The sequence below is a fragment of the Cervus elaphus genome, chromosome 10, assembly GCF_910594005.1.
Source record: "Cervus elaphus chromosome 10, mCerEla1.1, whole genome shotgun sequence".
Taxonomy (NCBI): domain Eukaryota; kingdom Metazoa; phylum Chordata; class Mammalia; order Artiodactyla; family Cervidae; genus Cervus; species Cervus elaphus.
In genome coordinates this window covers 48,221,915-48,246,287 of record NC_057824.1, presented here as the reverse complement: position 1 = coordinate 48,246,287, position 24,373 = coordinate 48,221,915, and the positions used below count along the sequence as shown (strand labels likewise).

General features: G+C 58.6%; 3 protein-coding genes across 4 annotated transcripts; 1 reads left to right on the top strand and 2 right to left on the bottom strand.

Annotated features, from left to right (window-relative positions):
- Nucleotides 1-559: 559 nt before the first annotated feature.
- ALKBH4 (alkB homolog 4, lysine demethylase) lies at nucleotides 560-10,523 on the bottom strand. The gene is made up of 3 exons (XM_043915043.1): nucleotides 10,358-10,523; nucleotides 7,250-7,447; nucleotides 560-4,040 (listed from the first exon to the last, which is right to left on the bottom strand). The coding sequence occupies exons 1-3, from the start codon at nucleotides 10,478-10,480 to the stop codon at nucleotides 3,450-3,452; spliced, it is 912 nt and encodes a 303-aa protein (XP_043770978.1). The 5' UTR covers nucleotides 10,481-10,523; the 3' UTR covers nucleotides 560-3,449.
- Nucleotides 10,524-10,571: 48 nt separating this feature from the next.
- Nucleotides 10,572-16,932, top strand: LRWD1 (leucine rich repeats and WD repeat domain containing 1). Of its 2 annotated transcripts, XM_043915041.1 has the most exons (15): nucleotides 10,573-10,779; nucleotides 11,275-11,509; nucleotides 11,596-11,712; nucleotides 12,116-12,253; nucleotides 12,490-12,594; nucleotides 12,858-12,980; nucleotides 13,069-13,171; nucleotides 13,358-13,467; nucleotides 13,650-13,857; nucleotides 14,327-14,399; nucleotides 14,489-14,629; nucleotides 15,969-16,060; nucleotides 16,248-16,403; nucleotides 16,475-16,587; nucleotides 16,665-16,932. In XM_043915041.1, the coding sequence occupies exons 1-15, from the start codon at nucleotides 10,700-10,702 to the stop codon at nucleotides 16,809-16,811; spliced, it is 1,941 nt and encodes a 646-aa protein (XP_043770976.1). In that variant the 5' UTR covers nucleotides 10,573-10,699; the 3' UTR covers nucleotides 16,812-16,932. The 2 variants fall into 2 exon arrangements, with proteins under 2 accessions (XP_043770977.1, XP_043770976.1); XM_043915042.1 differs by lacking the exon at nucleotides 12,116-12,253 and having other exon boundaries at nucleotides 10,572-10,779.
- A 323-nt stretch (nucleotides 16,933-17,255) lies between these two features.
- POLR2J (RNA polymerase II subunit J) lies at nucleotides 17,256-21,795 on the bottom strand. The gene is made up of 4 exons (XM_043915047.1): nucleotides 21,640-21,795; nucleotides 20,256-20,345; nucleotides 18,146-18,320; nucleotides 17,256-17,447 (listed from the first exon to the last, which is right to left on the bottom strand). The coding sequence occupies exons 1-4, from the start codon at nucleotides 21,690-21,692 to the stop codon at nucleotides 17,412-17,414; spliced, it is 354 nt and encodes a 117-aa protein (XP_043770982.1). The 5' UTR covers nucleotides 21,693-21,795; the 3' UTR covers nucleotides 17,256-17,411.
- Nucleotides 21,796-24,373: the final 2,578 nt, after the last annotated feature.

Below are 24,373 nucleotides of genomic sequence, written 5' to 3'. Positions count from 1 at the left end.
AGCCTGGACGTCGTGTCCTGCGGGGCCAGAGGTGAGCCCTGGCGCCTTCCGAAGGGCGTGTCCCTCATGCTGACATCCTCTGCTGACATCTGTTGTGACTTGCTCGCGTCTTAGCGCATGTCTCCTTTCCTCTCCTGGAGCCTTGTTGAAAAGGCCTTTTCGTGTTTCTTTTGTGCAAGAATGTCAGCGTCACTGCAAGACCACCACTGTGTGTCCTGGTAGGGACCAGACGGGCTGGCTCCTCCCCACTGCGGGGAGCAGGCAGCAGCCCCTTCCTCTAGCCTGAGCCTTTTGAGAGGGGCCTCACGGGGCTGACCGTGACCCACTTATCTGGGCCGCCTGGTGCCCTCTCCTGTGAGCCAGGACCATGGAGTGCCCAGCTTCCCAAACCGTGGCAAGCACACCCCAGGTATCAGCCAGGAGCCCGCTGTTAACGCCTGGCCCGTGGCGGTGGTGGGAGGGGGTTTCCTAACCTGGCCACATCAGGGTCGGACACTAGGTGCCAGGGACAGTGCCACTCGGGTAGGGAAGATGCCACATGACATATTTTAGACACTGATTAGGAGAACAGTGTTCTTGTAATTTATTTTCATCCAGCGAGTTTTCTTGGCTCCAGCCTTTCTAGTTCCGAGGTGTGGGGCAGTTTCTGTGAGAACCGAGATGACCGTGGGTTGAGGCCTGGCGATGGGGGTCCCCTCAGGGCAGCCCAGAGCGTCCTCTGGGGCAGGAGAGTAAACTACTATTTGGAGCCACAGCAGGGCAGTCTCGGAAGGAGAGGGAAGCATATTTACAGGCTAGAAATTCGGTTTCTGGAGGTTTAACCTGATTGTGAAGAGGGTTCTGAGTACAGTGGCCTCTCCATGGTGAGAGGAGCCAGTGTGGGCTTGCCCTATTTTCCTCTGAAAGGAGCCTTCCTGGTGCTCATAAAACAAATGCCCACAGATACACAGAGGCCGTTTCCAAAGTGGAACACAATCTCCATTTAGTACCGGACCAGAAGCAAACGCAAGGGTTTCTATTTTGGACAAACTGCCAGGGCAGAATGTATTTCAGTGTCTTCTAGGGAAATCCGTGCAGGACAAAACCACGCAAGCCTGAGTGGATTGAGGCTCATTTACAGACCTTATCTGTCTTCTGCTGAGAAATGCACTATGCATGACATCATGGAGACCACATGTGGTATATGCAACCCCATTCCCCCACATCCTGTATATGGAGTTTTTAAAAACAGTTGCCCTGGATTGAACTGAATAAATAAAGCTATAACCTGCTCTCTGCTCTTGGTGGGAGGCCACAGGGAGAGGGGATACTCAGAAGCCCCTGCTCCAACCACTGGTCACCAGTGCCCCAACAGGCTCCCAGGTGAGGGAGGTAGAGGCCCCCTTATTGGACACTTCTGGCCTTTACTATTTTTAAAACATTAAAGAAAAAAAGATTCTCTTGTTTTTTTGGCCATACTGTGCAGTATATGGGATCTTGGCTCCCCAACCAGGGATTGATACCATGCCCCCCTGCAGTGGAAGCACAGAGTTAACCACTGGACCACCAGGAAAGTCACTATTATTGTTCTGAATGTTCTGGCCCTTCAACCCAGAGGGCCAGCCTGCCCCTGCAGCCCAAGACGACTCTCCAGGCCCTGGGGGACCCCAGAAAAGGCCTGGGCTCAGCGCAGATCTTTGGGCCAGCAAGCCTACTCTGACCATTTCCTGGGTGAGCTCAGCCAGCCTGCAGAGACGGTCCTGACTCGGATGCCTCCAGGAGGGCAAAGGGAGAAGACGGACAGACAAGGCTAGAGACTCCTCCCCAGGCCCATTAAGAACCTGCTGAGCTGTCCTTCCAGCCCCTGCCGTCCCTCCCAGGCTCCTGGGGACACAGTCAGCGAGTTTTGCACCCGTCTCTGCAGGAAGAGCCTAGAGAACACTGCCTGGCCTCAGCTCAAATGGGGCCCTCTGTTGGCGGAGCACCCTGCAGGCTCCATCCAGGGGCCGGGCTGCCCCGAGGCCCAGCCTGCCAAGCTCCCAGCGAGCAGACCACCGGGTCTGTGCGCCTGCTTGGCAGCTGATGTGGCAAGAGGGGCTGGAGCTCTGGCCGCCTTGCCCAAGCGCCACCCTGAGGGGCGTGAGGGCTAGCAGGGCGGTCACAGTATCTGAGGAGCAGCAGTCCCCACCAGTCGAGGTGTCTGGAAGCCCACTGCCCCCCACGGCCGGCCGCTGGGCCCACTCAGCCCTTCTGTTGGGCCTCTGCCAGGCCACTATGCAGACAGTGCAGGGTGGCCCGTGCCTCTGCACGCCTGACAGCTCTTAAAAAGTTCCAGTGACAGTGAAAACCAGTGTGCAAATGTCTCCAGGCTGTGACGGGGCGCTGGTCCCCCAAGTTTGGCTCCTAGCATGTGGCTGGTGGGCCAGGTATACTGTTATATAAGCAGCAGGAGACCAGGCTGGCCCGCCATGCCGCCAGCCTCCACAGGCTGCTCCTCACCTGGCCGCGGGGGACCGCCGCCCGTCCAGGTCAGCCCTCACAGCACTGCTGCCAGGCAGTGAGCCGCCCTGTGCTGTCCTGGGGGCTGAGGAGACCCCTCCCCAACTTCTAACATCACTGGGGGTGGGGGGCCCAGACTCCCAGCAGACTGCCCCATCACCACACCGCACACCCCATGGAGTCAAGCATGACCTGGGCAGAGCCGGCTCAGAAGCTGTCAGCAGTCCTGACGTCTGAAACAATAACCACCTCACATCCTCTACCAATCCCCTCTCCAATCCAACACGCTCCCTAAAGGGGGGGGCTGGGAACTCCCGGGCGATCCAGTGGTTAGGACTCGTCGCTTTCACTGCCATGGCCTAGCCTCAATCCCCAGGTCAGGGAACTAAAATCCTGCAAGCTGCGTGGCATGGCCAAAAGTAAATAAGTAAAATAGTAAATAAATGTGGGGCCTGCAGGCTGGGATATTCTGCAACCTTGTTAAGTTGTTATTCAGTGGCTCAGTGGTGCCCGACTCTGCGTCTTCATGGACTGCAGCATGCCAGGCTCCTCTGTCCTTCACTGTCTCCCGGAGTTTGCTCAAATTCATGTCCACTGAGTTGGTGATGCTACCTAGCCTCTAACCTTGGTTACCCTCTAACCTCATTAAGACAGATGGATAAAGGAGAAAACACAGCCTGAAGGAGCACCAACCATTTTTAAGCTCAAATTAGGCCACTGCCCTCAAACTGTGACAATCCACCCAAACAAGTGGCCATCGCACAGGTCAAAAGGGACTGACCTGAGGCCCCTCACCGTGAAACCATTCCGGGCAGGGCTTGAGCTGCCCTGTGCCAGGGCGTGTCCAGCGGTCTCCCCTTAAGACCTGAGAAAGACCCTGGCGCTGGGCGCTCCCTTCCATGCTGGCTAACGGACCGCTCGGGAGCCAGCGCCTCCGCCAGGCCCAGCGGCCAGCTCCCCGGCCTGGCAGCTCACGTGGTGGGTCTCCCATGAAAGGAGAGCGCCATTTGCAGGAGTTCCTGCCCCAGTTCCTGCTGCTTCCCTCCGGGGCCGAACTCGGCCGACAGCTCCCGGAAGGTGACGCCCACGCGCCGGGCCCCGATGTCTCGCCGGTGGATGGCGTGCTTCCACTGGTGCCGCGCGCCTCCCCTGAGCACCACCAGGGAGCGGCGGGGCAAGGGGACCGCCACCTCCACCTCCTGGCACGGGACGGACCGGCTGGGGGCCATCGCGCCGTCCGCCAGGGCCTCCGGGAAGCCGGATGGGGCCAGGCAGAGCAGCAGGCTGCCGGGCGCCTCCCGGGACATGGATAGCACGGTGGGGGACAGCAGGTTGAGGCTCACCAGCCGCTCCCCCCACAGCCAGGCGTCGTCCAGGTGGGGATCGATGGCCGAGCCCCGCTCCGGGCAGTAGTCCAGGTTGCACTGCTCCACGGGCCGGAAGTCCTCCAGGATGGGGTACAGGCCCATCCGCCGCACCACCTCCCGGCTGAAGCTGGGGAGGCCTCGGAAGCCGGCCATCTTTAGCTTCTGTTTCCGGAAATTGACTTTGGGGCCGTAGTCCTGGAGGATGAAGACAAAAGGAAGTAGGGGGCTGGCTGAGTTTACGGAAATGGCATCACATGCCAGGGCGGAAGAATCCAATCACAGAGACCAAGACAAGCCACGATGTCTGATTTCGTGGATCTGACATTTTGGCAGGAGACAGCACAGAGATAAATACAAACAGCAACACCAGCTGGCGGTAAATGCCGAGTATAAAAACAAAGCAGGGGCGGAGGACGTCTCAGCCCAGGCACCTCAGGAAGCAGAGCTAGAGCCCCGTGTGTGGGTGGTGTCCCCCGCCCCAGGCCGTGTTACCCAGCTGGTCAACACTGGGCTTCAAGACCACAAGGGCGGTGCTTCCCCAAGCACCGGGCAGAAGTTCCACTTCTGGCCTCACTGAAGAGAATGGAAACACAGGGCCACACAGAAGCCTGCGCTGGAATGTTCACAGCAGCGCTACTTAAGAAAGTCAAACAGTGGGGACCTCCCTGGTGGTCCAGTGGCTAAGACTCCCAGCTCCCAATGCAGGGGGCCCGGGTTCTATCCCTGGTCAGGGAACGAGATCCCACATGGTGTAACTAAGAGTTCATATGCTGCAACTAAGACTCGGTACAGGCAACAGAAAATGTCAAAGTGGAAACAACCCGTGTCCCCCAGCCGGTGAATGATGAACAGAGAGTGGTCTATCCATACAATGGAATAATGCCGAGTCACAAAAAGCAGTGAAGTCCTGATACAGGGTGCAAAGCGATGAACCCTGAGAACGTGCTCGGTGAAAGATGCCGGACACAGAGGCTCATACCCCAGTTATAGGAATGTCCAGAACAGGCCAACCCACAGAGACAGAGAGCAGGTAAGTGGTTGCTGGGGGATAAGGGAATGCAAACGGACTGGCAATGGGTGTGTGGTTGCTCTGGGGTGACGAGAATGTTCCAGAACTAGACAGTGGTGATGGCTGCACAACACTGTGGCTACACTGAAAATCAAAGCGCTGAATCATATACTTGAAATGGGGGTCTTACAGGAGGTGACTTCCATCTAAAAGGAAAAAACCCACGAGAGAGGAGCCCTGCAGAATACAGCTCAGATCTGAGGGGTGAGAGGGGAGCATGTATACACACTCCTGCTCCCGGGGGCCCCTCCAGGGGAGGGTTGCCCCACCTGGTGGTAGAGTCGGGGCCAGGTGGCTCCTTCAGGTCACCCCGACCCATCGGCAGCAGCTGGCAGAAGGGCCACAGGCAGAAAGAGAAGCCGGAGCCCAAGGAATCCCTGGGAGGCTGGGGCGACTGCCGTGGGGAGAGCAGCCGCGGAGACAAGGTTGGGCTGGCGGCCAGCAGAGGGCCTTTCAGGGCACGGGAAGGCCTCTGTGTTCACGCTGAGATGGGAGCCGTGGAGGGCCTGCAGCAGAGCGGTGACTCTGACCAGATGGTGGGATCACTTCCTACTGAGACCAGCTGAGGAGGGGCGATGGCTGCGCAGAGAGTGTGGGAGGCAGGTGGGAGCAGTGGCCAGGGGTGAATGTTCTCAGATTCAGGACGTGTTTTAAAAGAGTAAAGAGCTGACAAGAATCACCAGTGAAAGACAGAGAGGACTATGGAAAGATCCAGGGTTTCTGGTCTGAGTAGGTGGAAGGTGGAATGTGCCAGCTCAGCTCAGGGTTGACAAACAGGAGAAGCTGGGGCTGGAGATACGAACACGTGAGCCCTGAATTTGTGGGGCCGGGCCTCACTGAGATCAGCTAGGGGTGTCTGGAGAGGGAGGAGAGGCCTGAGCCTGAGAACCAGCCGCTGGGTTTAGGGGTGGGGGTCGGCGATGAGGCAGTTTCAGAGTAGGTTAAGGGCAAGCAGGAGGAGAGGAGCTGAATAGAACAGCTGATTCTTTTGAGAAGTTCTGCTGCAGAGATGAGAAATGCACCTTCCTGGGAGGCCGGTGGGAGAGAGCCGACCTTGAGAGAAGGGAGCTGGACAAGGGCTTCTGGGAAGCAGCAACCAGCCCGAAGCTGGAGAGGGGCTCGGAGGGAAGTGGGGCACAGGAGAAAAGGGAACCTCGGTAGATCCGTCTGTTTTCTCGGAGAGGTCCGGTCATCACTGGAGAGGGAGGAGGGGAGTGAGGACTGGAAGGACAGCAGCAAAGCCAATGACCTGGGGAGGTCAGCACGGCTCTGAGCATGAAGGGCCCGGCTCAGGATGGAGAACCAGAGCCCGGGGGACCACCTGGGGGTGGGCGTGGGGGCTGGACCCGACCAGGGCTGTGGGTGAGCGGAAGGAGTCTGACAAAGTGAGAGGAGAAAGGGTGAGGGACACCCGAGGAAGTGCCTGTACTAACTGGCTGGGGGGGCGGGGGGAGTTGGGGGGTGGGCGCGGGCAGGGAACGTGGAAAGGGGGCCGATGGCTGTCTGGAGGGGGCGAGGATTGCTGGAGATGAGGAACAGAGGAGACAGGAGTGGACCCAAGGAAAAGGGGGCTGTGATCCCAACAAAGGGAAGGTTCAGGGCTTGGAGGCCAAAGTATTGGTAGGAACAGGCATGAGGAGATTCACAACTGACAGGGAGAACTGCCGACGGGGGTGGGGCATCTGGCAGCACTCCACAGGGCTTCCCCAGGGGCTCAGTGGGAAAGAATCCGCCTGCTAATGCAGGAGACACAGGTTCAACCCCTGATCCAGGAGGATCCCACATGCCTCGGAGCAGTGAAGCCAGAACTATTGAGCCTAGTGCTCTAGAACCCAGGAGCCGCAAGTACTGAAGCCCCTAGAGCAACAAGAGAAGCCACTGTAATAAGGAGCCCTCGCACCGCAACTAGGGAGTAGCTCCTGCCTGCTGCAATTAAAAGCCTACATAGCAATGAAGACCCAGCACAGCCTAAAATAATTAATTAATTAAAAAAAGAAGCACTCCATGAGAGTCACCGGCACCAGGCCAGCGGGGGAGAGGGCACAGAGAGCTGGGTGGCCATCTGCTTCTGAGCCCCAACTCACAGGAAGGTAAACAGGCCATGCTCTGGGCCCTTCCCCAGCACACCCTATTCAGCAGCCCTGCCCTCCCGCACCCCTAGGTCAGCTTGTCCGCTAATGGCTCTGGGGGGGTGGCTGCAGAGGAAGGCATGGAAAGGAGATAAGCTTGGGGGCTTCAGGGTCAGGGCCTGGCAGGCTCTGAGACCTGACAGTCCTCTCTCGCCGGCCTGACCTGCCCGGCCCTCCTCCCCCAGCCCCGCTCTGGCCCCGCCTACCTGCTTCCTCCGCCCAGACTGGGACAGCTTCCAGGGGTCGCGGTCCATCAGCTGCACCATCTCGGCTTCTTCCTCCGGGGTCACGAAGTCCTCAATCAGGGTCACGCCCGGGAAGGGGAAGGCCCAGCCTTCAAAGTCAGACTCCTCGGCCCCCACAGCCCAGCCGGTGTCGGGGTAGTAAATGAACCGGTGTGTTTTCTGCAAAAGAAAGACAGGGGTATCAGAGCCTCTGGACCCCTGGCTCACACTGCACATGCGCCCCGAGAAGCTGCCCCACAGTGGTGCACCCTCCCCGGCAGCACTTTGGGGGGCAGCTGGCATCTACCGGGAGGTGGGACCCCTGCCTGGCCCCCGCCTTGCTGACTTTCTCCTCTGTAAAAGGGAAGAGAGTACACAGGACCAGTCTGTCGTCTTCCACCTTGCAGGCGAGGTGACTGAGGCTCAGCAAAGTTAAGGAACTAGCCCAAGGCTGCAGCCTCCGAGGCCACACTGCTCCTGTGTCGCCGTGAGCAATGTCTGTCCCCCCCCCCCCCCCCCCCCCGGCCACCTCCCCATCCCGGGGAATCTGCTCCCCTAAAGCGGAGGCCTCGGGCTGCCCAGGGGGTGAGCGCACATGCTGGGAGACCAGAGGGAGCAGCTCTATCCAGCCGCAGTGGGGGTGTCGCTGGGGCCTCCCTGACACGGCGGCAGCCATGGCCACTTCCTGAATTTCTCATCGAAAAAGAACAGAGGACTTCCCAGGTGGCTCGGTGGTAAAGAATCCGCTTGCTGACGCAGGAGACGTGAGTTCAATCTCTGATCCCATAAGATCCCACACACGGTGGAGCAGCTAAGCCGGTGCGCCACAACTACTGAGCCCGTGCTCTAGAGCCTGGGAGCGGAAACTAGTGAGGCCCGCACGCCCTAGAGCCCGTGCTCCGCAACGAGAGAAGCCACTGCAATGAGAAGCCCGTGCACCGCAACTAGAGAGTAGCCCCTGCTCGCTGCAACTAGAGAAAAGCCCACAGAGCAATGAAGACTCAGGAGAGCCGAAAATAATATAAAAAATAAATAAAAAAAGAAGAGCAGAACTTGCCAGTCAACTAGAGGAGTACCAGACTGACAACCTCCTGCGGCAGGGCCTCCGGCCAGTGACCCGACACGAGCCTGGCCAATTACCAGGCAGTCTTTGCTCTGGAGCTTCCGGTTGGGTGAGCCAAGACTTCCTCAGATCTAGGCGGCAGTCAGAGGTGCTCCCTGCCCAGTGCCCCTGCCTCCTCCCTGTTTATGTTCTACAGGCACTGCCAGCACGCCCGCCTCTGAACCACCGCATCTCCCTCCTGGCACCTCACTCGGGACACACAGAAAGTAAGGACTCCTCCTGTACATTTCACTTGTTCCTCAGGCATCAGGTTGGGAAGATGCTACTTGCTGCAGTACCTGGAACCTCCACACCCTCGGCCATGAGCACAAGTTCAGACCTCTGGTGAGGTCTGAAAAACTTTTTTTTTTTTTTAAAGAAAGTAATTGTGGTGAAATATATACAACCACGTATATTTTATACGTAAGACTGATCCTCAACCATATTTTAAGTGCACAGTTCAGTGTTGAGTATATCACACGGTCGTGCAACCAACTTCTGGAACTTTTTCATCTAGCAAAAGTCTACCTGTTAACTTAAGAGAAGGAACTTGTGGTTGCCGGGGCTGGGGGTTGGGGGGTAGGGGGTAAGGATGGGGTAGAGGGATAGTTAGGGAGTTTGGGATGGACATGTACACGCTACTACATTTAAAACTAATGAGGTCCTCCTGTATAGCACAGGGAACTCTGCTCAACGTTATGTGGCAGCCTGGATGGGAGGGGAGTTTGGGGGAGAATGGATACATGTATATGCATAACAGTCCTTTCTCTCTCCACCTCAAACTATCACAACACTGTTAATCAGCTATACTCCAATACAAAAGAAAAAGAAAAAAAAAAAGAAAGTCTGTCCGTTAAACAACACATCCCCTCTCCTTTCCCCCAGCCACTGGATCCACCCCTCTCCTTCCCGTCTCAGCGACTCTGACTACTTTAGATGCTCTACCTGAGTGGAATCATACAGTATGCCTTGTGACTGCCTTATTTCACTCAGCATAACGTTCTCGGGTTCATTCGTGTTGTAGCACGTGCCAGACTTTCCTTTCTTCTTTTCTCAGACTGAATAATAGTCCATTTTATGGATGGGCCGCATTTTGATCATCCTTTCATCTGTCCATGGGCACCTGGGTTGCTTCTATGTTTTAACTATTCTGAGTAACTCTGCTATGAACATGAGCGTACAGAAATCTCTTCAAGACACTGCTTTCAATTCTTTTGGGTCCATATCCAGAAGTGGGATTGCTGGGTCATATGGCAGCTCTACTTTTAATTTTCTGAGGAACTGCCACTGTTTTTCACAGGACCTTCTGAGCGTCTATCAGGGACACCGTGACAGTTTCTTCACTGGCGTCCCAGCCCCCTTTCCTTCTTATCCACTCCTTCCCCTCAGAGGAACTTCCGAAGGTTCACATGTGATTTTACCTTTAAAACCCTCAGGAGCTCACCACGGCCCTCAAGAGGAGCCCAGCCTGCCTTCCGTGGTCAGGCCCCACCGGCCTCATCTCCCTCACCTGACGCATCACCCACCTTCCCCAGGCCTCGGCCCAAACAGTTCCCCAGCTGGAAGGCCCTTGCTCTGCTCAAAAGCTCTGAGTCCTTCTTTGTTAATTCGTAGGATTAAGGAATCTCATTTCCGTCCAATGCCTTCTGGGACCCTTTGCTCTCTTCTAGTCGTCTTCCCACGGGCCGGTGAGGTTCCCAGCCCGACCAGGGGCGGGGGGGGGGGGGGGGGGGGGGCAGTAGCTACGTCTGCTATCAGACTACCCCCAAGTTCCATTGGTGAGCCGCGGCCGGACTGCACCGACGTCCCAGCCCCTTCTTCGCTCCAAGCCCACTCCTCAAATCCCTCATCGCTTCACCTCGCGACGCCCCCATCTTCAGGGCCGCTGACAAGGTCTGATCCGGAACCTGTCTTCAGGGCCAACTTGGGCCTCAGTTTCCCCACACGAAGAATGGAGGTGTGGGCGCAGCCCCTCTCCCACCCCTCACCTGCGAGGGGTGCTGCCAGGGCGGGTCACCTCCGCGCTGCCGCTCGCAGATCAGACAGGTCCTGATGCCCTTGCAGCCGCATTCCCGAAGGACCTCGGGAGGCGCCACCGCCGCGGCCGCCATGGAGGCGTCACGGCAGCCAGGGCGCAGGTGCGGGGCCGCGGGGGCCGCTGGGAGTGGTAGTCCGCGCGCAGGGCGCCAGGTTCGCGGGGCCGCTTCCTTCCGGTGGTCGCCGCCGCGGACGGATTCGCGCGGCGCCACCTCCTGGACTGAGGCAGACGCTGGCGCCTGCATCGGATACGCGTGCTGCGCAGCGGGAGCCCGCGCCCGCGCCTTCTCGCCATGGCCCCCCTCTCGACGCGGCTGCTGATCCAACGGGGGCGACCCAAGAGCGACCGGCTGGGGAAGATCCGGAGCTTGGAGTAAGGGCCGGGGCCACACTGTCCGCCACCGGGGCCTGGGTCGGCGGGCAATCGGAAAGAAAGCCTGGGATCCTTTTTCTCTCCCTTCCCGGCCCCGTTATCACCCCGTCTTTAAACAGTCGGGCGAAACGCGGTTCTCTCGTTATGAGATGGGTCGGGGCGGGTTGGGGGGGATTCTGGAGCGGCGTTGCCCTAGAAGAGGGCCTGGGCTGCTAGGGAGACAGTCTTGCAGAAAGAATATGGAGCAACCTGTTGAGAGAGTTACAGGGGAGCTCAGAGAGCCCCCCCTAGAGGATCAGGAAAAAGCCTCTTGGAGGTAGCCAGCTGCTTCAAGTTCTAAAGTAGTTATGAAGGGAGGGGATGTTGGGGATCAACTGCACAGGCAACAAGAAATATCAAGAGAAAAGCCATCGGAGGCACCTGGGCTGCCTTGGGTGTGGGGTGGAAGTCGGTGGGCCTGCCCCCTGAGCCCGCCCTGTCTGCACCTCTCCCCAGCCTGTCAGGGCTGAATCTGCTCTCAGAGGATTTGGACCCCAAGCTCCTGAGTCGCTTGAAGCAGCTACAAGAGCTGGACCTCTCCGACAACCAACTGGAAACGCTGCCCGCTGACCTGGGCCTGCCCCACCTGCAGGTCCTCCACTGCGCCAACAACCAGCTGAGCGACGTCACCCCCCTCTGCCAGTTCCGGCAACTTGAGGAGCTCAGCCTGGAGGGCAACCCCTTCCTGACAGTAAGCAGCAGCCCCAGGCACTCAACGGGCTGGGGCTCAGCCACAGATTGGGCGCAACCCCGAGCCACTCTTCCCTCTTCCCCCAGGTCAGTGACAGCCTGAAAGTCACCTTCCTCCTGCCCGAGCTCCGTAAGTTCAACGGCAAGGATGCTTCCACCACTCGCTCTAAGGCGGAGAACCTGAACCGGGAGCTGACCACCAGGGTAAGGAACCAGGAGGTATCCCTGGTACTCGGGAGCCTTGAGGAGTGAGTGGCAGAATGGAGTATTTGGAGGACACCGAGAGGGGCTGCAGCAGCCCTGAGACCTTACCCTGACCCAGGGCTCTGAGCTTGGCTGTGGTGCTTGGCCTCTTGTTCTTGTGCAGGTATGAGACGTTGAGACGCTTTCACGGTGACGCTACACTGGGCCAGCTTTTCCCTTCAGGGGCTGTGTCTCCCTGTGGCTCGCTTGGGTTTGTGCAGCGTGCAGCCGAGAAGGCTGTGGTTCCTGGAGGCTTCCCGGAGGTGATGAGCGCAACACCTCTGATCGTTAGACACAGAGGCGCCACGGAAGATCCAGGAGAGCTGGGCTGGCCTGAGCCTGAACCTGGTCCCTCTCGTGCCAGGTCACAGCTCACTGGAAGAAGTTCGTGGCCGCACTGAGCCCAGAGAAGCAGGCAGAGGCCCAGGCGGACTTTGTGAAGTCGGCTGTCAGGAGCGTCCGCTACGGGCCCCTGTCCCTCAGCGAATTCACCCAGTGGCGGGTATGCCCTCACGCTGCTGTGCTGCCAGGCGGCTCTCCCAGCTCCTTCCTCCCTGGCTCCCACAGCCTGAGCCGCCCTGGACGTCTCTGGCCACAAGAGGACATGGGGAGTAGGGCAGGTCAGGGAAGGTGGCCCTGGGGGCTGGAAAGACCCTTTTCCAGCTCTGACTGGCTGTCTGGGAGGGGCTGGAGGCCCCAGGACTGTGCCCAGCTTCCTAATGGCCTGCTCCCATCCAGGTGCAGATGATCTCTGAGGAGCTGGTGGCCTCTGGTGGAACCCACACGCATGAGGCAGACACACCAGAGGGGCGCCACAAAGCCACAGCTACCCAGGAGCCCAGGGTGAGTGGTTCCTTGGGGCTCCCGGGCTCCGTGGGCCTGCCTTGGCCCTTCTTGCCTCAGGAGGCATTAGGGAAGCCGGGGTCCTTGAGATGTGCCCAGGAGATGGGTTCCTGTGCTTGAGTGAGTTTCCTCTGACCCTGGTACCCCTTGCCTCCCATACCCCAGGAGGGTGAAGTTCAGTCTGTGACAGGGAGGAGGCAAGCCCCAGGCAGATGGGTGCCCGGTCACCACACCTCAGCCTGCCCCTGCCCCCTCCTCCACAGGCCAGGCCAGTGGCCTTGAGGCGGCCAGGTGACACCCCACTCAGCCTCTCCCCCGAGAAGCGGGTGTGCACCTCCCCGTTGGGCCCGGTGGAGGGCAGCCTTGTGGGCCCTGACAGTGGCCAGGTGAGCCCGCGTGGTGGCAGGGAGGCGCGAGGCGGGAGAAGGGCCGGGGCAGCCGTGACCGCCCTCTGTCCCCATCCCTGTCCTGCAGCTGGAGCCCCTGCACTTCCTGCAATGCCACAGCAAGAACAACAGCCCCAGCGACCTGAAAACCCAGCTCTGGGCCTGCGCCTTCGAGCCGGCCTGGGACGAGGGTACACCCTTGGGGGGCAGGCCAGCCGAGGGCCCCGGGGCAGGGGCCCTGGGAATGCCACCTGCAGGGGCTGTCTGGGAGGGTGGGGAGCAGGGAGGGACAGAGTGCTTAAAGTGTCATTAAGGTCAGGAGGAGCGACTGCCGTGGACAACTGAAAATATTTTCACCAGACTGACCTCCCAAACAGGGCAGGCAGGGGCCACGTCCCAGACCGTGGCCACGTGCGGCGGGGAGGCCGTGTGTGTGATCGACTGCCAGACGGGCCTTGTGCTGCACAAGTACAAGGTGCCCGGTGAGGTGAGTGCCAGCACCTGGCTCCCGCGGGCTGGTGGGCAGAGCCGTGGCTGCTGGGGACGGGAGTGCTGAGGTCGAGGGGCCAGACTCTGCCACCAGCTCACCAGGTGGCCTTTGTCTTCAGTGCTGGGCCGCGGTTCCCAGGTAGCTCTGCCCCTCGGTGACTGCTCCCCTCCCCGCCCCAGGAGTTCTTCTCCGTGGCCTGGACCGCCCTGACGGTGGTCACACAGGCCGGCCACAAGAAGCGCTGGAACGTGTTGGCGGCCGCGGGCCTGCGTGGGCTGGTCCGGCTGCTGCACGTGCAGGCTGGCTTCTGCTGTGGGCTCATCCGGGGCCACAAGAAGGCCATCGCCACCCTCTGCTTCAGCCCCACCCACGAGACCCACCTCTTCAGTAAGAGCCTCTCCTCCCAAACCCCCCAGGGCTCCCCCAGTACCCATGTCCTGCAGCCTGGCACCCCAGGGCTCCTCCCCGGGGTGGTGCGGAGTGCCTGTAGCTGGCGGGCCTCACACCGGCTGCCAAGGTCAGCTCAGACTGCGGCAGGAAGCGCGAGGCTTCAGGGACAGCTGACCCGGCTTCGGGTTCTGTCTTGTTCCCCCAACCTGCCCTGCGGCCTTGGAGGTTTCTCAGAGCCAGGGCAGTGTCTGATCTGGGTGGGTACCCCAGCTCTCTGGGTGTGGTGAGGTGGTATCTGAGCCGTAGCTGCCTGGTGTGGGGCACATTCGGTTCAAGCAGGATAAGGACAGGGGGCCCGGGAGTCCTGTCTCCCAGCCTCAGGAGCCCAGTCTCCACCGGGATGCGGCCTGCAGGAGGGAGTGGGGCCTTCTCAGGGCCACCTCTCTCCTTCCCGTCCCCGCGCCAGCGGCCTCCTACGACAAGCGCATCATCCTCTGGGATATTGGGACACCCAACCAGGACTATGAATTCCAGGCCAGGTGACGCTGCGAGGCAGGACGCCCGGGATGGGGGGTGGGCACACCCGAGTCTGTGGCCTCACACCCTGCCTCCTCTCACCTGCTGGCAGCCAGCTGCTCACACTGGATACCACCTCCACCCCCCTGCGCCTCTGCCCTGTCGCCCCCTGCCCGGACGCCTACCTGCTGGCTGGCTGCGAGGGTGGCTGCTGCTGCTGGGACGTGCGGCTGGACCAGCCCCAGAAGAGGAGGTGAGTGCGGGCAGGGGGTGCCCCGAAAGCCCGTCCTCAGAGCTGAGCAGCTGCAGGTCCAAGGCTCTGACCCCAGGCACAGCTGCCAGGGGTAGTGCCTGCACCATGCCCCCTGCTGGGCAGCCCCCGAGGCAGTTTCCGGGGCCCTCTTCGCAGAGCTGGCCTGTCCGCACCTCCTGCTCATCTCTCGAGGAAAGATCACATCTCCCAGCACCCCAGGCTGAGATCACCTCATCACTGCCCAGGTCCTGCCACTCGCCAGCTGTAGGACTTTCCCTTGTCCAGCATGATTTCCTCATCTGCGGAGTGGGGACAGTAACTCACACCCCAGGGCTAGCTGAGGGCAAGGGGGATAGTGTCTGGGCTGGGACGAGGCCCCGGGAAGGCCAGGTTGAGGCTTGTGGCTCCTGGACCCTGGGAGGAGGCAGTGCTCGGCAGGGAAGCCCTGCCCTCAACGGTCCCAGAGCCTGGGGGAGGAGACAGGCATCAGCGACGAATAAGGCGCTCCGAGAGGAGCAGGGAGGCTCAGGGGACTCTGAGGTGACCAGTGGCAGATGGACAGGTCCTCAGGCCTGTGCTCTTCACGAGCCCCAAGGGTCAGGTGGGCAGGCGGAGGGAGGATCTTTACAGAGGGAAGCACAAAGGGCCAGGGGCAGGGGGAGCTGGCTGACCAGGGAGGTCTGGCCACAGCTTGGAACACTGGAGGGAAGGCAAGGGCGAGGTTGCCTGGGCCCGGGGAGACCGGGCCTGTGGGCTCTGGTGATGTACTGAATTTTAACCTGAGTGCAGGGATAGTCTGGGGAGAATTTGAGGGGAGGTGGCCGGGGAAAACTGCAGAGACATCTCGGCACAGACCAGCTGCCACCGGGCAGTGGTCCAGCCAGCTGTTGGTGGCGGCCCCTGCCTCCTCCCTCCCTGCCCACCCACGTCTGCCTCCTCGCCAAGTCCTGTGATGTCTTTTCCGCATCTCCGATGTGTCCGCCTCTTGGGGTTGGTACTTGGCTGCCTTTTGTGGATCTCGGACTCTGCTGGGAGCCTCTCCAAGCAGTGTGACCCCACACTTTCAGCCACCACTCCGCACACTGCCCTCGGCGTCAGAGCAAACTCCTGCCCCTTGGCCAGCGAACTGCTCACCTCATTCAGCCTGAGGCGCAGTCAGGCTTCAGAGCCCTTCCTGGCGGCGCCCCCACCCCACCCCCACCCGCTGGCTCCCCCTTGCAGGGCCTGGATGGACCAGGGGTCCCGAGGAAGTGCCCGGCAGGGATCTGAGTGCCCAGCTTTGATGTGTGACTCTTCCTGCAGCCTTCTGGGCTGACCAGCATCTTCCGCTGCCCCGCAGGGTGTGTGAAGTCGAGTTTGTCTTCTCCAAGGACTCTGAGGCATCGGGACAGAGGGTGGACGGGCTGGCGTTCGTGAACGAGGATGTCGTGGGTGAGTGAGCCCAGCTCTGGGGAGTCTGGCTTCTTGGGACCCCGCTGGGCCCTGGCCAGGCCTTCTGGGGTGAGTTCTCTGGGCGGGGGTTTAGGTCCAAGGGCTTCTGAGGGGCCCTCGCTGTGGACCAGGAAGTGTCTGGAGAAGGGACCCCCCCAGCAGGCATAGCTTTTCCTTCTCCCATCAGCCTCCAAGGGGAGCGGCCCGGGCACCATCTGCCTGTGGAGCTGGAGCCAGACGTGGCAGGGCCGGGGCAGCCAGTCCACGGTGGCCGTGGTGGTCCTGGCTCGGCTGCAGTGGTCGCCCACCATCCTGGCCTACTTCTCCCTCAGCACCTGTCCTGGTGAGTGGCCCCCCTTCCCCCCCCGCCCCCCAAGTTCTGCTCCACCTAAGACTCCATCCCTGTCCTGACAGACAAGGGGCTTGTGCTCTGCGGGGACGAGCAGGGCAGCGTGTGGATCTACGACGTCAGGCCCCTCCTGGCACAGTGCTCCCCGCCGCAGGCCGCCGTGCAGGCCCCCACGCAGGTAGGCACGCGGGGGGCCGGTGCTGCCCAGGGGCCCTGCTCGGGAAGCAGTTGCTCAGAGCCCCCTCTTCCTCCCAGATCCTTAAGTGGCCCCAGCCCCAGGCGCTGGGCCAGATGGTGACCAAGACGATGGTGAACACAGTGGTGGCCAACCCCACCTTTACCTACCTCACGGCGCTGACCGACTCCAACATCGTCGCCATTTGGAGGCGGCGCGAGCCCTGAGCGTGGGCCGCCTCGTCACCGGGCCCCAAGGACATAGCTTAACTTATTCAGTTTTGGGGGTAGTGACGGGGTCTTTGTATCTGAGATTGTTGTTTTTATTAAATGCTACTTCGTAAGAGAAGCCTGGGGAGAGATCTCTGTGGGCCCCATCCCTGTGCTGAGGGAGGCAGGCTGGCTGGCCCTGCAGCTGAGGCTTCCAGAGCAGAGACTCCTGGAAACACATGGGTTTTCGATTCCCTTCTGCTTGAGACAGCGTCTGGCAGCCCCAGGTTCCCAGGGTTTGTTCAGAATGAGCTCCTGCCACCCTGTCAAGACACAGATCAGGTCTGTGGGCCAGACCACTCTGAAATGAGGCCCCCAAGTGGCGTCAGAACAGGTCCACTACCTCCCCTGAGCTGACGGTCCGTTTGCTGTGAGGTCATCTCTGTTCAGCCCACAACCAGGTCGTTTCTGGCCACGCTTTATTAGGAAAGTAAAACAGACTCTCTATGTACAAGACACATTGGTGTCTGGGCGGGGGGCGCTCACTGGAACCTAAACGGAGGCCTGCAGCCGGAGGAAGCGCTCTCGCCCACCTGGAGAAGGGCCGGGGGCAGCCAGTTACTCGATGCCTTCCTGCTTGTCTTTGATGGCCACCTGCAGGGGAGTGAGGGTGTTGGAGACTCAGCCCCAGGCTCCCTGACCGAGGGCCGCCAGGAAACCGCCCCCGTGCCCTTCCCGAGTGCAGCCGTGAGCTGAATAGAAGCAGCAAGCGGGCCCCAAGCATTCTGGGTGCTAGGCAGGCGCCTCAGGGGCCCTGGAGCCAGCCCCACCCACGCTGACTCCCCCGCAGCTCAGGTCCTATTGCCTGGGGCAGGAGGGAGTCAAGGAGCAGAGGTGCCTCCTGGTGACTCAGGAAGCCATGGCTCTTTCCCACTCTCAATTATGTCTAGACTTTAAAGACCCCCGAATAAACAAGTGTGGCCACGCCCATTTGGACTTCTCGAAGATGGAACCCCCAGGGTACAGTGAGCTGCACCCTAGACAGACCAACCACAGCGGGCCGACACTGCAGGGAAGAGGCTTGGAGGGCCAGCCCCAGGCAACAGGCCCCTCGATCCCACAGGGAGGCCGGGGCACCAGGGGAGGGCCCACCCCCGGATGCAGAGCGCAGGTCCCAGGCCTCAGCTCCGTAAACCCTCAGTCCACACTTGCTGGATGCTGTGGCGGACGTCCCTGCTGTCATCATCCCCTACCCCCCAGTAAGTCAGAGGCAACCCCCCAGGGGCCGTCCTGGGTGAGGGCGTACAGGCTGGTGTCTGTGGGGACCCCCGCCCCCCCCAGCAGCCCCTCACCCGGAAGCGCTCTTCCAGCAGGGACAGCTCACTGATGAGGTCGGTGATGGCGTTGGTGAAGGCCTCCTGGGGGCTGTAATCCGGCGTGGTCTGCACCCGGATGATGATCTTGTGCTCCAAGGGGTGCGGGACTTTGTAGCCAGCAAACAGCACCTGTGGGTCCTTGAGCAGCTGCCTGAGACACAAGGATGGGCGCAGTGAGGGGGGCAGGGTGCTGGGCCGAGTGCACTTGGGGCTCTGGCCCCCTTGTGGCGTTCTAACCAAAGGGCTCCCTGTTGGCTTGTGGCCTGAAAGCACACGCAGCTACTCCCAACCTTTAAGAGTGTGTTGTGTGGTGGTGTCACACACCCCACCCCAGCCCCTGCAAAAATCTCCGAGTTAAACAGACACTTGAAGACGACACAGCCCGTGGGGACTCCTTCCATATACACACCTACGTGCAAGACAGTCAACAACCGTTCCTAGTGAACAGCCACCTCTTCCCTCAGGGGATGTCCAGGAGCCTGCAAAAGCCCCAGAGAAACCTCCCAAGACAGCAAAAATCCAGCCAGCGTCCAGTAAACCAGAAAAAAAAAAAAAAGCCCCATTCCCAGTCCCCAAAGAGCATCTGGCAGAGTAAATAAAGGCAGCAGGTGAAGAAGGCCCTAGGCTCTGAGCACTTAATGAACCAGAAACGGAAATCCTCCGGGCAACGCGGGCTGGCAGCTGCCAGCCGCACACATGGGGTCCTGCTCCATGAGGCTGTGGGGACTGAAGCCTGTGCCCTGGGCCCCGGGAGGCTTCCTCCTGCGCGGCTCTGTCAAGTGTGAGCACTGGGGGGTTCCCCCGGTGGCTCAGCAGGAGAGACCTGCCTGCCAATGCCAGAGACGAGGACTCGACCCCTGGGTCAGGAAGATCACACGTGCGGCTAAGCAGGTAACTCAGCCCGTGCGCCACAGCCATGGAGCCAGTGCTCAGAGCCCGGGGGCCACAGCGCCCGAGCCCACGTGCCGCGGTCCCTGAGCCCGGGCTGCCTGTGCTCTGCAACGAGAGAGGCCACTGCAACGAGAAGCCCTCGAACTGCAACGAGAGAGCAGCCTGAGCGGCAGTGAAGGCCCAGCACAGCCAGAAACAAATAAAATGTTTATAAAAAGTACGCACACCGAGGGAGGGGTGCGGCCTGGCACAGGAGGGGACACTGGGCTCACAGGGGCGGGGGGGGGGGGGGGGCGCGCAGCAGGGCCTGCGTGCACCTGGGTGCACCCCTGGCGTGGTGCTGGGCGGGAGTCATCCAGACAGAAGCTGGGCAACCCCGCCCCCTAACTCACACCAGGGGATAAACAGGCTCCTCCTGCCCGCAGCCTCAAACATGCAGACCCGGGAAAGGCTTGGTTTCACTGACAGCATGCTTCAGTAGTGAAAGGACAAGTTCCTGGGCCAGAGTGGCAATCCCACTGCTGGCCACCTACTGGGCCAGGACTTCACTGGTGCAAATACCAGGTGTCAGGTAACCACCAGGACACCGGATGACCAGAGTCCCTCTCCCACCTCCTTCCCTTATTCTACTAATTGACAATCTCTGGCACGTGCGTCTTGGAATGCCAGGTGTCACTGATGTCACTACTTGTGACAGGATGGGCGGCCAACTCTGAAGGTGTCTCGTGAGCACAGAGCCTCAAGTGGGCCTCCTTCTGTGGCTCACTGGGCATTTACTTTCTTTAATCAGATAACTGAGCCAACACAGAGAAATGGCGGCAAGACCAGATATGGGGTCACCATCATTTGGAAGAAAAGGCACTGGGATCTGTGAATTCCCACAGCCAGCTCCCAGGACTTTCTGGAGCTCAAAGAGTCTGGAGAATGTCTTCTGGAACTTATGCTTGGCCTCTCAAAAAGCCCATCAAACGTAACTCCCAGGACTTCTTTGGTCGTCCCGTGGCTAAGACTCCACACTCCCCACATAGGGGGCGCAGGTTCGATCCCTGATGGGGAGCTGGAGTCCTCATGCCCCGACTAAGAGTTCACGGGCAGCGACTAAAGATCCTGTGTGCCGTGACTAAGACCCGGCGTGGCCAAGTAAATAAACAGTTAAAAAAACACAACCCCCAAAAGCCACTGACTTGGAACTTACGATTTAATGATGTTTCCTAGCGTGTGGTCCTCCTTGTTGATGGTGAACAAACAAGCATTGGGTACTTTGGTGTCCTTGTTAATGGTGATCCTAGGAAGAGGAGGAGGCAACAGATTGGGGGTGGGGGGTTTCCTCCCTGGAGTCTAAAACCCTCTCCTCCAAGGCAAGCTTAGGCCCTACCTCCTCCTGAGAGCCTTTACCCATCTCTTCATCCCATACAAACCTCTCTGACTCAGAGAAGCCCAAACCCAGCCACACCTGGTACTGTAGGACCCTCAACTACTCTGAATTATCCCTTCTTCTCAGAGCAGAGCTTCTCAACTTTGGCACCACTGATATTTTAGGCCAGAAAATTTTTTTGTAGGGAGCTGTCTGGTACACTGTAGGGTATTAGCAGTAGCCCTGGCCTTCACCCACTAGAAACCAGAAATGTTTGCAGACACTGCCAAAGTCCCCTAGCGGGATAAAGTGGTCCCCGGGGTTGAGAACCACTGCTCTCAAGGGAGACTGAAGTGGCTGGCAAGGGGCTACGGGCTAGACTGAAGAGCTTTGCAGTTAAGACCAGGCAGTTAAGAGAAAGAAAAGCCAGCATTTAAGATGGTCTTTTTCGGGGACTTCCCTGGCAGTCCAGTGGTCAAGAGACCGCGCTTCCACAGCAGGGGGTGAGGGTTCCATCCCTGGTTGGCAAAGATTCCCCACGCCACCGCAGCGTGGAGAAAAAACAAAACAAAAAGACGGTCTTCTTTGTGCTGAATCCTAGACTAAGCACTTCACATAAATTACTTAATTTAACCTCCCCAAAGAGAAAATCCTGTGATTTAATACACTAATAAGCCCATTTCCCAGACGAGGAAAGTGGTTCTTAGGCAGATTAAGGGGTCACTTGCCCAAAGACACAGAGTTCTTAAATGGGGGATCCCCACGCAGGCTATCTGAGCACTGGACTGCACTTCCCTTCACCAGCAGACAATAAGGAGTCACTGGAGATTTTACACCGGCGAATGAAGATCCGGTGTGAGTCTGACAGCCGTCAAACTGTCCTCTGGATGCAGCAAAGAGGATAACGGTGCCGGGTGGGAAGACTGTGGAGCCAGAAACCCCGGGTTCGAATACAAATAGGCCCATTTCTGTGCGCCTGGAGGAGTTACTTAACCTTTCTGAGCCTTGGTTTCCTCGTCAAGAAAATGGGGCGGCTCACCACCACCCAGGACTGTCTTAAGTTTGGCAGACACGGGTGTGGAGCACTCGGCGAGTAGACACTTGAGCAAAACTTGCTTCTGTCTCCCGGCAGAGAACAGGCAGAGAAGCCCCAGAATCTGCGGGCGCAGACGGTCGAGGGCCCGCGACCCTCCCCCCGCCCCTGACCCAGGCTGGTTCCACTTACTTCTTCTCGCCCTCGAAGAGCAAGAACGACTCGAAGGCGGGAGGGGCGTTCATCCTAGCGTCGCGGCCACCTTCAAAACCGCGGCAGCAGCCACCACCGCCTCCAGAACCCAACCAAGCGACCACTTCCGGGTTAGCGGCTGCTTCCGGATTACGCCGGCATTGCCTAACCCGTGTGAGGATCGGCTCGTTGCCCCCTATCGGTCTGGAGGATCCTGCGCAGGCGTGAGGAAAGCCTGCCAGAGGGAGGCTGGTGGCTCTGCGCATGCGTGAGTCCAGAAGCTCCTCCCCGCTCACCTGCGGGTCCCGGCGCGCTTTGGCGCTGGGTGGGAACGCTGGGGGGTTCTCTTTCGGTTCTCAGATATCCTCGTTTAAGCTAAGCGGGAAGCCTGCGGTGTACTTCCCTCCGCTCTCTTTGTCCCTTTATCCCTCTTTGGAAATGTGCCCTTGGAGTACAGAGGAACAGGCCCTTGAACGGAGGTGGAAGCCTTGTGGTAGTGAGCAGGTGTGACCAGAAGGGATGGAAGAAACCTCCCCTGGGCTAGACTGTTGTGTATGAAAAAAAAAACCCTGTGCCCACGCGAAGGGCTGCAAGACCCCTGGCCGGGTTGTCAACTGACTTTCCAGGTGGGCTTGTAGCCTAGTGAGTTTCTTATTAGGGGAGGGAGGGCTAGGGAGGAAGCAGGTGTAAACAGGTGGGGACCAAAAAAAAAAAAAAAAAAGTCTGCCATTTCAGTAAACAAGGAGCGGTTGCCCACTATCGAGTTACCAGCCCCTGACAGTGCGCCCCGAGGAGAGTTCAGGATGGAGAAAAACAGGATGCTGGCCCTAGATAGTTAGGCTGCATATCTAGAAATCATTTCAGTGAGCCCACATCCTTGCATCTTCCCAAGAAAAGCACTGAAGTCCTTGAGTGTCTGTCTTTTGTGATTAGGAGCGATCTTCTGATACTCGACTACATGTGTTATGTTTTTCAGCAAAAAAAAACCCAAAAAAGCTCCTCTATATCCTGTCTTGTATTTTACGTCTTTGGAACAGTTCCTCACAGCGATCTGAAAGGCTGTCTCCCAGGCTATCGTCCTCAGTAGGATCCCCAATAAAACAGAACTCATTTGGGAATTCCATGGCTATCCAGTGGTCAGGACTTAGCACTGTCACTGCTGAGGCCCAATTCAATCCCCAGTTGGGGAAGTAGGATCCTACAAGCCACGTGGGGCAGCAAAAAAAAAAAATCAAACATAACTTCCAACTTCTGGGTTTTTTTGTTTTGAGTCAACACAGTTGAGAGGAACTCGAAAGGATAAGGGTATGAGTCGGTTCTGGTTGGTTGATATTTTGCAGACTACAGCTTAGAATAAAAGTCCTACCTGAGCAGTCAAAGCAACAGGGGCCAGGGTCTCAGATTAACTACTGGAGCTGTAACAGCTCCCTAGCTGCTTCTTCAGGTCTGGACCACAGCTGTGGAGCCCCCAAGGAAATCTGGAGCTTCCCTCACCACTTCCTGGGAAGGACTATTTCCTACTTGAGCTTGAGACCTGCGGTGAGAAATGTCATATGCTGGAGGCCCACACCAACCTGACTCTTCGGGCCAAGAGAGTCTTTTGTTGTTGTTGTTGTTGCCAAGAGAGTCTTTTAGGTTGTGACTGTTTTTTAAGTTGACAGTTTCATTGGAATACGCTGTCCCCACTGGTTTCCTCATTGCCTGTGGCTGCTTTTGTGCCACACGAATAACTGTGACCAAAACCTGCATGCCTGGGCCTTTGGAGGAAAAATCTGGCAATCCCTAGTCTTGGGGAATGAACCCATGTTTGACTTTGATATTTATTATTCAGTTAGAGCCCAGACACTGAAGTTACTTGTTAACTTAAAGGTTTCCATCCCATACAAAACTTCATCCACCAGTTTTGTATCTAATATCACCATCTTATTCTAACATTTCCCAGCTTCTCAAAATAGTCTATGAACCAGCTTTGCTCAACACTCCTTTCCTCCTTGAAGTGTAATAAATCTTTGTTACATGTTCATTCTATATTTGTCTGAGTCATTTTTTAACGTATTTGAAAATTATATTTTGACAGGAATTTCCCAAGAGGAAGTCGGTGGGAATTTGCCCAGATTTCCTATGGGATCAGCTCAGAGGATGAAGAAATGCACATACCACAAGAGCTAGGCCCACTCAGGGCTTCCCAGGGTGTCTGCTTTGTACTGAATGCCAGCCCCAGGACTGCAGGCCTGTGTCTGAGGGCCCAATCAGACTCTCAAGACATCTGGGGGGCGGATGAATAACAGGCCTGGCAATCCCAGGGGAGTGGTACAGACTCCCTGGGCAGGTGAGGGGGTGATCTCCAGGACCACCTGAACTTGAGGGCAGGAAGGAGTCTCTTCTCTCTCCTTTTTCCAGGAGGCTTCCAAAAAGAACGTAGCATCCTGGACTGTAGGGAGCTCTGCTCAGAACCTGAGAGGAGAACCTAGCTGGGTGGGTACTCACGGGAGAGGAGGCTACAGTGGCCACGCCCGCATCAGATCCATTGGAAGAGAGGGTAGCAGTGACCACTCCCCCATCAGATCCATTGGAGAGGGTGGCAGTGACTACGCCCACATCATGTCCATTGGAGGAGAGGGTGTCAGTGACCACGCCCACATCAGGTCCATTGGAGGAGAGGGTGGCTGTGACCACGCCCACATCAGGTCCATTGGAGGAGAGGGTGGCAGTGACCACGCCCACATCAGGTCCA

What these genes read in the sequence shown, in the direction of transcription:
- ALKBH4 (XM_043915043.1), bottom strand. Translation starts at nt 10,480, where the DNA reads ATGGCGGCCGCGGCGGTGGCGCCTCCCGAGGTCCTTCGGGAATGCGGC. An exon ending in CCTGGCAGCACCCCTCGCAG is followed by an intron (nt 7,448 to 10,357) that starts GTGAGGGGTGGG and finishes TTTCTTTTGCAG; the next exon opens with AAAACACACCGGTTCATTTA. An exon ending in AGTCTGGGCGGAGGAAGCAG is followed by an intron (nt 4,041 to 7,249) that starts GTAGGCGGGGCC and finishes TTCATCCTCCAG; the next exon opens with GACTACGGCCCCAAAGTCAA.
- LRWD1 (XM_043915041.1), top strand. Translation starts at nt 10,700, where the DNA reads ATGGCCCCCCTCTCGACGCGGCTGCTGATCCAACGGGGGCGACCCAAG. An exon ending in AGTACAAGGTGCCCGGTGAG is followed by an intron (nt 13,468 to 13,649) that starts GTGAGTGCCAGC and finishes TCCCCGCCCCAG; the next exon opens with GAGTTCTTCTCCGTGGCCTG. An exon ending in CCGTGCAGGCCCCCACGCAG is followed by an intron (nt 16,588 to 16,664) that starts GTAGGCACGCGG and finishes TCTTCCTCCCAG; the next exon opens with ATCCTTAAGTGGCCCCAGCC.
- POLR2J (XM_043915047.1), bottom strand. Translation starts at nt 21,692, where the DNA reads ATGAACGCCCCTCCCGCCTTCGAGTCGTTCTTGCTCTTCGAGGGCGAG. An exon ending in CTCTTCGAGGGCGAGAAGAA is followed by an intron (nt 20,346 to 21,639) that starts GTAAGTGGAACC and finishes TCCTCTTCCTAG; the next exon opens with GATCACCATTAACAAGGACA. An exon ending in TGCTGGAAGAGCGCTTCCGG is followed by an intron (nt 17,448 to 18,145) that starts GTGAGGGGCTGC and finishes ACTCCCCTGCAG; the next exon opens with GTGGCCATCAAAGACAAGCA.